The 14,441-nt window shown below is 44.7% G+C and overlaps 1 protein-coding gene across 2 annotated transcripts in view; it reads left to right on the top strand.

The window, feature by feature from the left end:
* The window catches only part of LOC135237393 (retinoic acid receptor gamma-A), a 57,083-nt gene extending 49,339 nt beyond the window's left edge, over positions 1-7,744 (top strand). For both annotated transcript variants that reach the window (XM_064304525.1, XM_064304526.1), the window contains 5 exons: positions 337-500; positions 639-815; positions 2,258-2,462; positions 3,025-3,183; positions 3,865-7,744. In XM_064304525.1, coding sequence (XP_064160595.1) covers positions 337-500; positions 639-815; positions 2,258-2,462; positions 3,025-3,183; positions 3,865-4,220 — 1,061 coding nt within the window. In that variant the 3' untranslated portion in view covers positions 4,221-7,744. The remainder of the gene's footprint in view (positions 1-336; positions 501-638; positions 816-2,257; positions 2,463-3,024; positions 3,184-3,864) is intronic.
* Positions 7,745-14,441: the final 6,697 nt, after the last annotated feature.

Here is a 14,441-nt window from a genome sequence, read left to right as displayed (position 1 = left end):
ACATTACTATAGGTCATGCACAGGAAGAGGTGAAACAATGTAGGCTACTGACATACATTTTCATTAGTTATTTTCGGTCAACGGTAGATTTGAGGTTTGGTTTTTTCATGAGGTAAAGTGCGTTGTTTTGGAGTTCTTTTGTTTCCGCTATTTGTGCGACTTCTGAGCGTCAATGAAACCAATAGAATTCATACAAATAGCATGCAAAATAGCGTCAGGCGGCATTTCCCATGTTGGTAAAGAACGCTCCCGATTGCCTCCCGGGTCGCGCTCGCCACCTTCCTCCCTCCGGTGCGCTGCGGTTAAATTAGCCCCCGCTGTTTCCCCGACGCTCAGCTGTGCGGAACGACCGGAACAAGAAGAAGAAGGAGGTGAAGGAGGAGGTGATCCCCCCGGAGAGCTACGAGCTGAGCAGCGAGCTGGAGGAGCTGGTCAACAAAGTGAGCAAAGCGCACCAGGAGACCTGCCCGTCACTGTGCCAGCTGGGGAAATACACCACCGTGAGTCTCAGGCCCCGCCCACAGCGTGCTCTGCGGCTTTACCACGACCGCTTTACAAGCGTTCGCGCTAGCATGCGCACACGCAGACACGCATACTTACAAAGAGCATTTCCCTCTCTCTCTGTGTCTCTCTCTCAGAACTCCAGCGCAGACCATCGCGTGCAGTTGGACCTGGGTCTCTGGGACAAGTTCAGTGAGCTCTCTACCAAGTGCATCATCAAGATCGTCGAGTTCGCCAAGCGCCTCCCGGGATTCACCTCGCTCACTATTGCAGACCAGATCACCCTGCTCAAGTCTGCCTGCCTGGACATTCTGGTACCTTTGCCCGTCTTCCCTTTAGCCATCTCCCTCTGACACCCTGCCTTTTCTCACTACTTTGGACACTGCTGGTGCTTCATCTGAACCAACACTGACACCTAGTGGCGTGATGTGATATGACATGGCTGTTTCCCGTTTTATTCCTCTCCGGTTCCCTTTCATTTATACTTTTAAAAACTGTTTCCACGTGAACCAAATAATCAGTTTCCTTACAGTACAAAACCGTTAATATATATATTTTTTTAATTAGGTTGTCTTTTTACCTATCCTTGCATTTCACCCTAAGCCTGATTCATCTAAGAGCTCTTGCGTTCCTCTCTCAAATCAGCGTAAACAAAAATTAGTTCGGAATTTAATTAGTTTAATTAAATTGGTTTCATTTTATTTTACCCGGCATGACAAAAATACCCTGCGTTCCCAAAGCATACGTTGAGGTAATAAACCAGTAACAAATAGCTCAAATATAAACTGAATTAATTATGAAAGGAACACAATTTCACGCCTGCTTGGCATATATACGTGAAAATAGCCACGGGCCATAAATCGTCTTTATTTTTGTGTTATGGCAACAGGCACAAACAGTGTTGCTAAAGCCGGAGGGGAGCCACATTCCGTCTCTCTCCCAAGAGAAGTAGGCTAGCTCTCCTCTCTCTGTCTCGAAATCAAATTCAAATTGTGTTTTCCGAGACAAGTTTACTGCGTAGCAGGAAGTATTATATAACCGCGTTAATATTTTGATATTTGGGTTTACGGTCTCTTACGCTTGATTTATCTCGGTGGTAAAAGTTAACAGGATTGTGTTGCGATTTATAAAAACGCAAAATAACAAGATTCACATTTCAAAAAAAGACCAAGCGTAAATGTCTGCACGCATTAAAATATATATCACACGATATTTATAGGAAGTCATATGGAACGCAAAATTAATAGGCTTTTTTTTTTTTTTTTTACTGGTTTCCAGCTTGAACATTTCCAGAAGGAGGGTAGGCTACACAACAGCAGTCCGGAGGGCCCCATGTATATCTGGGGCTTAGTTCCAACCACTTATTCCGGCTTCACATAAACGGCTGTAAAACCAGTTCTGGTTCCGGATTACAGTGAAACGTTATTTATAAATAGCTCATTATTTTGTCAAAAATGTCATGTCAAATAATGAAGTGGTCTAATTAAAGGATTATGAGCGGAAGTTTGAATGGAATGCTGATACTGACCAGCCCTTGTTATTTGCAACCGGCGGATAATTATAATCTAGGCTATTGTATACGATAAGCAGTGAAAACCTGTAATGTTACAATTTCTTTTACAACAATACGTCTCATTCTCTCTCTATCTTGCTCTCTCTGACAAAATGGAAATGTGTTCAGCAGGACAAGCTAGCTGTTTGCTTGGGTTGTGACTGTGTCTCATTCTCATTCTCTCTGTCTCTTTCTCTCCTCCAGATGCTGCGGATCTGCACCCGCTACACCCCAGAACAGGACACCATGACCTTTTCCGACGGCCTGACCCTCAACCGCACGCAGATGCACAACGCCGGTTTCGGTCCGCTCACGGACCTGGTGTTCGCTTTCGCCGGCCAGCTGCTGCCGCTGGAGATGGACGACACGGAGACGGGGCTCCTCAGCGCCATCTGCCTCATCTGTGGAGGTACTGCGACCTGTGCCGCCTCTGTCTCAGTGTACCGAAGCAGTGTAGCTTATTGGCGCAACTGTTGCTAGGCAACTTCATTTCTGCGAGTGGCACTGACTGATATATTATCTGTTATGTTTATTTGGCTTTGAGTCCTTTAATATCATTTATTATATATGTATTCAAGATAAGGGTATTTATTTTCCTTATTGCATACAGCTCTGTTTTGTTTCACAGCTGTATATGATAAGATGTATCTTTCCCTTGTTGAATCAGGTTCGGTGTCTGTTAACAGGAACGTAATTATTGGGTGTGTTCCTGTAGTAACTATTATTTTTCTCTCAGTAATTGCTCTATATTCGTTCCCTTGCCATTTTCTCTTTTTACACGTGCCTGGCTGCTTCTTCTTCTATGACTACATGTAATTGGATGATTACTCTTATCACCTCGCGTTGATGAAATTTTTTGTGAATTTTAATGAGTTTTGTGAGTTGTGAATGGTCAGACTTCCCTTCTTGTGACCGTGCACGGTTGAGCGGTTTCCTCTCCTGACCGTGTCCCCCCTCGTCCCCCCGTTCAGACCGCATGGACCTGGAGGAGCCGCAGCGCGTGGACCGGCTGCAGGAGCCCCTCCTGGAGGCCCTGAAGATCTACGCCCGGCGCCGGCGCCCCAACAAGCCCCACATGTTCCCCCGCATGCTGATGAAGGTCACCGACCTCCGCGGCATCAGCACCAAGGGTCAGTGTCGGAGCGCCGCGGCCGCCAGCCTCACCGATTCGCACGCGATTGGCCGTAGGGCGCGAGGGAGGGTTTCCATTGGCACATATCCTCTTCGATTAGCGGTGACTCTCTGGCCAGTCTGGGGCGTGGCTGCCGGACTGCAGAATGAAGTAGTAGCGGTGCTGTATTGAAACGCGACGTTGTAACCATGGGAATGGGTTACACCTACAGTCAGATCTTCCAAATGGGTGGAGGAAACGAGAAATGGACAAATTAAAGATGGCAAACATGAAAAGAAGGCACATCTCAAATCCCCTTTGTACCACTCTGGGGAAAAGGGTTGTGAACTGTATGCAGAGTCTCTTCAAATATGTTTTTACTACAAAGCTTTTAGTGCTTGGTTTTGAATTTAAAATGTTCAATGCTCATATAGTGATTTTTATATTGTTTGTTTTTGTTCTACAATGAGTGAATGCATTTTACAATACAATACAACAATATTATTATTGTTGTTGTTTTGTCATTTTTGTTGTTGTAATGTTGTTGTTTTGTTGTTGTTAGTGTGTTGTCATTTTGTTGCTGTTTTTGTTGTGTCGTTTTTGTTCGTTTGTTGTTGTCGTTTTGTTGTTGTTGTTATTTTGTTGTTGCTGTTGTTTTTGTTGTGGTTGTGCTGACGCGCTGTTTTGTCTGCGTCTGCAGGGGCGGAGAGGGCCATCACTCTGAAGATGGAGATCCCGGGCCCCATGCCGCCGCTCATCCGCGAGATGCTGGAGAACCCGGAGGCCTTCGAGGACAAGCCCGAGCCCGGGGAGAGCGCCGCCGCGGCAGCCCCGCCCCCCGCCCCGCCCCCCGCCGCCGCGCCCCGCCAGACGGAGGAGGAGGAGGGCGCGGCCCTGGAGAGCGGCGGGGAGCCCAACCCGGACGAGGACGAGGACGACGATGACGACGACGGGGAGGAGGAGAGGGGGGCGGACAGCGACGGGGAGGCCTGGGGGCTGGCGCCGCTCGAGGGCGCGGGGGCCCCCCGGAAGAGCCAGGCGGGCCGGGCACAGTGATCAGCGCGGCTAAGCGCGACTTCCTGTTAAAGCCCCTCCCCTCGTCCCCCTCCCCCCCCAAAAAAAGACCCAGCACTGCTTATTCTCGGTGCCTGTCTCCCTCCCTGACCTATTTCTCATTCTGTCATAGTCCCAACCCCCCCCCAAAAAAAAGACTGGGGAAGGACGAGAACAGATGCCTGGCAGATACCAGGCTGAGAAACGCACGACAGGAAAGGAAACGAAAGCAACAAAAAAAAAGAATATCTCAAACTCGCGGCCACAGGGCAAGAGAGGACAGACGCAGACGTTTTCAGACAGAGACAGTGCTCTTTATTGCTTTTGCTGTCTTGTTCGCATTATGAAAGAAAAGGCAGGAAATGCCAAAGCGGAGAAGCTTCAGCTTCGAGTCGAGGACTCCCGCTGAAGCACTCGCTCACCTCCTCACAGGGCCCTCTCTGAGGTGCAATGTTTCAGGGAGCCACTAGGGGGTGGAAAAACAACACTTATTGAAAAAAGAAAAACACCAGAACTTAAAACGACAACCGTATGTTGTTGATGCTTTTGACAATTGATTTACTTAGCCATTGTTTGACACATTTTTTTTTCTATTTTTTTTTGGTTTTCTTATGGCATATGTACACGCCCATATATATCTGTATACCTATTATATATGTCTCTTTTTTTTTTGCATATTCTTGCTTTAGTAATGTTTGTGTTTGAAGAGATTTCCAGAACCCAGACACAGAGAGGGAACTCCTGACTCAGATCTCCTGCACCCCCACCCTCTGACCTCTTAGCTGTGGTTTTTGGGTAATTTGAATAGTCACAGTTTGGAATGACAGCCAAACTCAGCAACAAGCATGTGAACAACCCATTCAAGGAACAAATGCATGTTATACAGGAAACCGGGGTGTGGCTTGGCATCTTCTCATTGGCTGAATTGTGACAGAACGTGCAGCCAATTGGATGATGCTGTTGCGCCAAGGCGAGATGGGCTTTTTCTTTTACTTGTTTTATCGATTGCAGTGTGGAGAAGCACGGTGCCACACCAGCTGCAGACTAGCTGCGGGCTCTGCCATTCTGGGGGAGCCCTAGCTGCGCACCCCTGGTCTAGTCCTGCCAACAATATTTTCCCCCAACTGACCACAGTCACCTTCCCCTGCCCACCGGTTTTCCCGCTGTACTCTGATGGCTTCCTTATGGCCGCCATTTTAAGTTTCTGCCTTTGGCGACAGCTTCTGCCCCTTCAAGGGTCTGCAGTGTTGGACAGCACAGAAAACCGCGAGTACAACAGAGACGCAGTAGCTCCTGCATGCAGGAACCCACGTCGACAGCAGGACGCTGGCTATTATCGGTGTGTGTGCTGTTCCTCATGCTAGAGAGGGACTGACACTCAATCAAAAGTCATCATGCACACACCTGCAGGGATCTTGTATAAGTCAGTAGATAGTTGTGTTCAGTCGCCAGCTTAGACCGGGGTACTCACGCGAATCACAGACTCAGGGCTACTCTGTAAGGACCAAACCCCTGCCGCCCACGGGCATGCTGGGAAGGGCAATAACTGTGCGTGCGGGCGGGTTCCTCTGCCCACACCACCTCGGAAACCACAGGCAAATCTATGAAAAGGAGACAGCCATCAAAGATTCTCTGTCTGAGCGGGCAACACCAATATATGCACGGTGTGTGTGTGTGTGTGTGCGTGTGTGCGCGCGCACATAGTGTGTGTGTTTTTTTGTGTGTGCGTGCGTGTGTGCGTGCGTCCTTTGTCAGATGAGTTCTTATAAGTGCTACTACAAAGTAGAGCAGTATGGATTAATCCCTCCCCTTCACATTAGGAAAGGTTAAAAAAAGGCAAACAGAATTTATTAATAATAATAATTAAGTATGGCTAATTTGAATAATCGGTCATTTTTATTGCAATAGAAACAACAAAAATGTGTCTCATTTGTATAGATTCTGGCTTCATCCCATTTGGCAGGGCCATATGGCTCTTGTGTGTAATCTCTATTTTTATCAGTAGAACTGAGTAAAACCAGTTTCTCCATTCCGTCTCTGTGGCAGGGATCTGTCTCTCAGTGGTGAGTGTGTTGTCACACAGGAAGGCAGTTTTCATCTCAGTTTATCACAGCGACCAAGATGATCTACAGACTGCTGGGTAAATTATGTGGGAGGGGGGAAGAAAGGTTTTTGAATAACATGAAATATAAATCAAAATGATAATCAACTTTGATAACAGAACCATGCATAGCTAAAAGGACATTAAGGAGCAGTGTTCTGTTGGTGTAGTTTCCAGTGGGAGTGTATCAGCAGTGCTCCTCTTCCATGAAAGCTATATTTAGCATAACATGTATAAAGTGTGTGTGTGTGTGTGTGTGTAGGTGGGTTTGTGTGTGTTAACAAAAAGAAATTTTGGAGCCATGGCCATAATTCATATTTTTAGAGGTGCTTTGTTGAAATTGGAGCGTAATAGCAATACTAACATTTGCAATGACTCAAGAATGCAGTAATAATTTGAAAGTGTTGAGAGATGTGTTAATGTAGCCATGTAGCACAGTGCTGGAAAGCTCAGGAAGTCAACGGAATCAAAGATTTTGCAGGCTAAAACAAACATTCGAGAACTCGAGTTCGATGCACTCAGTAAAATTTAATTTGTTGTTTGTTATCAAATATGCTTATACCATTTATTTTAAAACAGGGATTTCTTTGTGGAATAAGCTCGTTTAAAGCCCTTCGGTTGTCACAGTGTTAATCAGCCCTGCACTGTAATGAACACGCCGGATAATTCACACTATAGTAGCCTACAGATCCAGATCGCTGTTCACAAAAAACTTAATCTGATAACTCGGAATACGTGTTTGTTTTGTCCTTCATTTTGTATTTCTACGCTTTCATCGCTATTATTGTCGGTAGCCTATTGTCTTTTTAGACAAAAGCTTGAGGAAATTTTGGGGGTCTTTAAAAAAGGGTTAGACTCGCTTTTGCGAATGTACCAGGCTTCCATTTAAAGATGTATTTCGTTATGTTGGCGTTTTTTAATTTTATATATTACTGTATTATTATAATTATTATTGTTGTTGTTATTATTGTATCTTTTTTGTCTAAAAGTCAGATAGATTAGAACTACAAATTCAGGGATTTCAAAAAAAGCCTTTCTTGTTCGTTCGTTTCTATAAAAAAAAAAAACGTGAAGTCCCTAGTTTGTTGGTTTGGCCATGGAATACATGATATTGTTGCTTGTGTTCTCTAAACTTGTTTTGTATGTTTCTTACGTGCCTTTGTATTCCTCTGGCAGCATTAGTGTCTGTTGGGACAAAACTGATGTGCGTCACTAATGGACTTATGTTATCTCTCACAGCAATCACAGTCAAAATATGCAAATTTTAAAAATGCTACTGTTCGGATTTTCTCCGATTGCCCTGTCCGTTCACACCAAGCCAAAAACCTGACAGTTGTGTTCTTCCCGGAAGCTGTTCTCCCTCATTCTTTCCACTTGGACATTTTACGAATGTTATGATTTTATAAAGAAATGTTTCACTGAAAAATGTGTTTATCTTTCTTCTGTTTTTCCGCTGTTTTCCGCGCGTGTGCGCAGTTCAGTGTGAAATCAAAACGGATGGAGTGGCCTACATTTGATCTATATAGAAAAATATAAACTCTGATAACACTAAACATTTTAATGAGTGTGTTGTGGTATGAGCAGTCCGGTTTGGGTTCGTTTGAAAGGTTCATTCATATTTCGTCCAGATTTATGTCTTCCACCTGAAATAATGACCCCTCCCCCCACCCCCATTTTTTTCACCTCGTAGCAGGTTTCCTTAAAAGCAAACCTCAGATATTTTTGTAACATAAGAAGTATTGCTTGTTAAAATTGTAGTCAGCCAATGGGAAAACAAACTGATTTATATATTGTCGCCCAGTAGATTTATTTCCATATTATAACCTACTTTGTTATAGTCTGTACAGGAAGCGTGCCCTGTGGTCACAGAGTGCCAGTAGAGGGCGACATTGTAACACGGACAGGGTAGGCTACTGCGGCGCTCATCTGAGCGATTTGGGTTACGCAATTCCCTCGCATATGCTCTGTCTGAACCACTGTATAAGATTGATTGCTTCATTTACCTGATGCCGAAATCTTCACGGAGATACATATCACCAACTGTGGGGCTGTTCCAGCGAAATATAACTGAAGCACATGCAAAGCCCCCCCTAATGAACGCTATTTTACATCCTAATGTTTATATTATTAGATTAGCGTTATTGAATGAATTGTGAATTTAAGTTAGAGCGGCCCAGGGACGGGGGGAATCATTTGAGTGGCAGGCCGCGTTGCTTTAGCGCTGGTTTCAGTGTTGAAGAGAATAAACGAAGCCCATTCTTCAGAGAGTAAATCAAAGAAATGCGTCACCCCAATAGCCCACGAGACTGGAAATCTCTTGAAGATTGAAAACATATAACAGCCTTTTTTTCTCTTCTTCTTCTTCTTCTTATTTTTTTATTTTTTTATTTTTGGCTCTTCTGACCCTAAACTGCAGTTTTGCTCATTAGGCTTGTACATTATGCATTATGCATTTCACAAGAAGCCCTCTCATGGCATATTTACAGTCTCAGCTAACATGATTTAGCGTCTTTATAAATCATTCATAGGCAAATGCCATGCTTTATGAAGATGGCGTGAGGTATGTGAAATGCCATTCGCAAATGTAGCATAACAGATAGGTCACGTGACGAAAGGTCAACCCTATGACCAGAATTTCTGCAAACCTGCATATAAATGATTTATGAAGCTGCTATGCTGTAGTAATAAATGTGTTATACCTGATTCATGAAGATGTGGATTGTGTAAGGTAAGATCCAGTGGATTTTATAATTTATGATGAGGCTGAAACAGGGATCTAAAATGTTCATATTTCTATTAAAACTTCTCAGCCCTTTTGCTGGTAGGTGGAATTGTTAGGATTCACTCGAACACAAAAACTGCTGAGAGAGAGAGATTTATTTTTTATTTTTTTATTTTTAAAATCCCTTTTATTGGGACATTGTTCAACCAGAAATTGAGAAAGTACTTCAAAAAAGAACCAAAACAACCCCCACAGACAGAGAGAGAGAGGCAGAGAAAGAGAGAGAAAAGAGACAGAGAGAAAGAGAGAGAGAAGAACAGAGAATCTTAAGTTTTCTTATATAGACACAGCCCGACTGCATCAACAAAAATCAGGGGGAAGCCTTCCTTCCTCATGCAAATGACATGGTTCCCCCTTTTGACCCCCCACAAGTGCTCAAAATGCAATTTGTTTTTATTAGCGAAAGAGAGAGAGAAAGAGGGAGTGCATATGTCTGAGGGCATATAATAGAGCTGTACCGATTTACATATTCCAACCATCGTTTGTGACCTCGATGACTTAGCATCAGCATTATTCATTGTTCATTGCCTAAACTTGCGTGTATGTGCTTATGTAAATCGCTCTGAATTAGAGCGTCTGCTAAATGCCTAAATGTAAAACTGTAAATACTAATCAGTCCCATAAATCATCTTTGATTGCCAACTAATTTTAGGTTAAAAAAATTTATCAGCCTTTTTAATGTCAAATTTTAACATTTAAGTACATAATGGAGTCACTGTTGTCTAGAGAAAGGAAAGTGGTATAATATCATCAACATCTGGGTCATTAAATCTGCTATTTACATGAACATCTTGGTTATAACTTCGATGTAGAGGGAAAACGTGACCATAAAAAACAAAGTGCACTGTCTGCATTGTAAACAGAGCTTTTTTTTGTGTAAGGGTAGCGTGACTAGTATACAGTATCACCTGCAAGCAAAGCAAACTTTCATAGGAATTCCCAAGCGTATATATAGCTGCACTCATGCTGCCGCCGATGGGGCCGATGGGGGAGGGTGTAGACAAGCACTCTTCTCCAGAGAACGTGATGTCACCAGTTGCTTCTTCGCACACCGCCAAGTTTGCACAGACATGAGTCAGAGGTGAGATGTCCATTAAAAAACAATCATTTTGTAATCGGTTAGCTATTTTTGATTAATCTTGAGGTTTGCTTTGGACCATTTTTCGCTGAAGCATCCATTTCTGGCTCGGTTTAAACTTCCTGGTTGGGGACACCAGGTTTTTGGCCAAAAGGTCTTGGGACTTGTCGTGTCATGCATTGACCTTACCAGGCAGATGCAAAAGAACCCAGTAACTTCAATGGCCCACCACCATGGGCTGCTGGGTGGCTCATTCGGTTATGGCTCTATGCTGCGGAGCATTGATGAGCTCCACAGTCCCGGATCAAATCCAGACTATGCCAGTGCCAACTGTGGCCACCCGCTCCATGGGGTATGGGAGGGTTCAGCTGGTTAGGGGACTGTGTTTCATTGCTCTCCAGTGACCTCTGCTAGTCAATTGTGTGCCTGCAAAAGCCACATTTGACAATCTTCCTCTGACTCTTCTTAGTCTGCAGTGTGAAAAGAAGCAGACTGGAAACACTGTTTTATGCATGATGTGGCTGCAGTTCCAGATTCCATCACCTGGAGCCAGGTGTTGAACCCGATCAATAATCTGTGGTTTGGTCAAGCGGTGCATGAGTCCCTCTAAATGGGTGGGGATTCGATCCCCTGCCATGGCACCTTGTGAGCTGTGATCCCTTTTCTGTCTGTTTCCATTCCTGCTTTCTACATGTTGGAATAAAGAAAAAAATGAAAGAAGGATAGATTGTCTGTTCTTCCCAATCCACCTGTTGTTTGAAGAGGACAGTCTACAAGCCCAGAATGAAGAACCTGCTGGAACTTGAAAGATGCAGTTTGTGCAGTTTTCATTCCTCCCCTTTTACCAGGGACTGATTCAAACCTGCAGCACCAGGTGAGTGTAATCTCTGGCCAATCAGTGACATTATTGGACAATGGACAATCAGACAGAGGAAAAAGCCAGCAGCATTACTGTCCTTGAAGGCCAGATTAGAGTATCCCTGCTATACGTTAACTAATCTCATGAAATGCTACAGAACACAACTTTGAAGTGGTATCCTTCGAAGTGAGGGTACACAAAGTGCTGATAACAGTAGTGTGAATATATCTTTTCAGGGGGGAAAAGTATTACTTTTTAAATGAAAACTTTCTCTGAGCATTCAATAATATTGGTTACAAATTTTGACCATACAATTTAGCTCAGCTTAATCAAGGGTGTGAATAATGTTGGAGGGTGATACATACACTGCAAATAAATGAATTGAAATGATTCATTTCCACAATTAACATTTCCCCCATTTCCCCCGTTTTCTCAGCAGTTTCCATCCATCCATCATCTATACCCGCTTATTTCGGCTTGTGGGAGGTGCTGGAGCCTATCCCAGCGTGCATTGGGCGAAAGGTAGGAATACACCCTGGACAGGTTGCCAATCTATGGCAGGGCACACACACCATTCACTCACCATTCTCTCACACACTCATACTTATGGGTAATTTAGAGTCTCCAATTAGCCTACCTGCATGTTTTTGGACTGTGGGTGGAAACCGTAGCACAGGGAGGGAACCCGCGCGGACGTGGGGGGAACATGCAAACTCCACGAAGAGAGGCCCCGGTAGGCATTCGAACCCAGGCGACCCAGTGAGGCGACGGTGCTAGCCACCGCGCCGCCGTGCCGCTTCGCACCTGTTTGGAAGCCTTCGTTCTGCTTCTAGATTTACCTTCAAGCCGCCTACTCCCAGATGGGAGGAGCTCCGTAACTGAAGCGCAAGCCCTCCCGAGATGCACTGACCAGAGATGCACTGTCTGCATGTCTCAGAAACGCCAGAGGCGAGAGCTAGCGCCGATTGCGGGCGAGGTAGCTACGCTTTCACCTTTCACTGGTAAAAACGAATAGCCTGCGGGCGAAGGGAAATATCAATAGTGCATGGTCTTTACACATAACACACTGATGCATACTCCTGCCTGTCGCTCTGAGCACAAAATGAATGTTTTTTATGTTGCCATGGCAAGTTTTATTACAAGTATGGGCAGCTGTTCACACCTCTGGACAGAATGACAACACTCTTAAATCTTCACTCTCTCACCATGTTGGCCCAGGAAATTGTAGCGCTATTTTGACAGACTTGACGTTAATAAGCAAATGTTCAATAAAAGAAACAATAACTCTGTTGGTTCATGTTTACCCCTGGTTCATAAATATGCATAGAAAGAAATACTGTGTTTCTTGACTGCACTTGGTCTTTAATGCCAGAACATACGCATCCAGACCACATTTTGCTAACATGGTCATTTTTTATAAATCGCGAGAAAAGTGCAATAAAAGATGACGGGATATTGCTAATTAAATGATTGCAATAATTAACTTTCATTAAATAGAGATCGATAAAGCGTGGCGAAGATTAAAAGGAGGCCCATATATTATATGGCGTTTTACAGGATGGCGTTAAATCGTGTTTTCAACCTGAAGAAGACGTGTTGCCATGGGAACACAAGAGCCAGCATGTTGGTCGGGAGGTTTTAAAGAGGCTGCCTGGGATTTTTTATTCATTCATTTTATGCGTTTCTGTTTTTATATTTGATCTTAGCAGAGAGAGAAAGAGAGAAGAGACAGGTAGCTATAACACAGCACTATCATGTTGTATCTTCCTATTCCTCAACTGAAATTTATTTACAACAGGACATTCAGAAGAAAGCATTTGTGCAAATGCTGCATTCCCCGGCATAGGTCGGGTACCTCTGACCCACTACATTGTCCACTCAGAAGGCACCCTGAACATGTTGGTCTCCACTTGCACATGTGCAGGTGTCAAATCATGCTCAGAGTTAGGGCCACATCTGACCCTGTCACATCTGACTCCCAGATCATATCCTGGATGTCTCTTTCTCGTGTGCATTACAAAGAGAGTGCCATAGTACATTTTAAGATAATGAAAATGGAGAAATGTTGGCAGTATACCAGGGATTGCCTCTTCTTACTCTCAATGGAAGCCGTGCATTTGAATTGATTGTGTATGTATTGGCTATATAGCGCCTGTTGATGTGCCTTCGGTGCTGGTCTAACATCACCAATGGGGTACCGGGACTCCTAGAAGTCTGGCTGATGTGCACTACAGTCATTGGCAATTAAGCCTTATGTAGTCCAATTAGAGACTGAAGCTGGCATTACTGTCAGGACTGTGTGTGTGTGTGTGTGTGGGTGTGTGTGCATGTGCGTGTGTGGGTGAGTATGTGTGCATGAATCTATCCATCAATATATTCTGATACATGGATACACGTTTTGTACGTGGATACATTTATGGGCATGTTTTGGGGTGTGTACTTTGTGTGTGTCTGTAATTGCGTGTGCATGCACGTATGTGGTAAGCAAACTGGGTAAAATAATTGTGTGTGTTTGTGTGTGCATGTACTGTATGTGTGCAGCATGTGTATTTGTGGAATGTGTGCATATGTACAATGTGTGTGTGTGTAGGGGCAAGTGAGGATGATACCTGTGTACAGTGTGCAGATGGGGGGGGCGGGGCTGAGGAGCATTGTCCAAGGGAGGCGGGAGGTCAGAGGGGGGAGTATCTTTGGGAATGGGGCGCTTGTGAATTTTACACCTTCCCTAGAAGAGAGGATGATGAACAGAACTACCCTGAAACACTAAACAGGGAAGGAGTGACACAGAGAGATGGGAATAAGAGAGAAAGAGGGACAGAGACTGAGACGGATACCTCTGAGGGAAAGAATGGGACGGGAGCTAAATGAAAAGAGAAACTGGGAGATGCGGAGGGAGGGATCGGGGCCGGGGGGGGGGGGGGGGGGGGGTTGAGAAACAGCCGGAGAGTTGTGGCCCCTGGGTCTTCACGTCTTTTACATTTCTAATTAAAAGAGATAAAGAATCGGGGAGTCGTCAAAGCCGGAGCGATTTCTCCGTTAAGGTTTTAAAGGGGACCGTAAAGCAGGCAGCCCGAAACCATCGACTTTATAATTAGCCCGCCGTCCCGCGCCCGACAGACCGGGGGAGAGAGAGAGTGAGTGATGGAGACGGGAGGAGTGAGCCTATATACAACAGAAGAATACAGGTGTTCAGGAGATGAAGGGAGGAAAGAGAGAGAGAAGAAAAAGGAGAGGAGGCGGCGCTGAAGGCTAAAGGAAGAGCAGGTGAACGCACGCGATCCGGCTCGTTGCCACGCAGCTGCTGATCTGAGCCACTCAGACAGGAGCCAGGTCAGCCTGACTGTACATTTCTTTGAGGCAAACGGTAAAATAGAAAGAACACACCAGAATGTTCGATGATGAGA

Source organism: Anguilla rostrata, chromosome 13 (genome assembly GCF_018555375.3).
Source record: "Anguilla rostrata isolate EN2019 chromosome 13, ASM1855537v3, whole genome shotgun sequence".
In the NCBI taxonomy this organism is placed as follows: domain Eukaryota; kingdom Metazoa; phylum Chordata; class Actinopteri; order Anguilliformes; family Anguillidae; genus Anguilla; species Anguilla rostrata.
The sequence above is the reverse complement of the archived record's forward strand: the minus strand, read 5'-3'. Positions and strand labels throughout refer to the sequence as shown.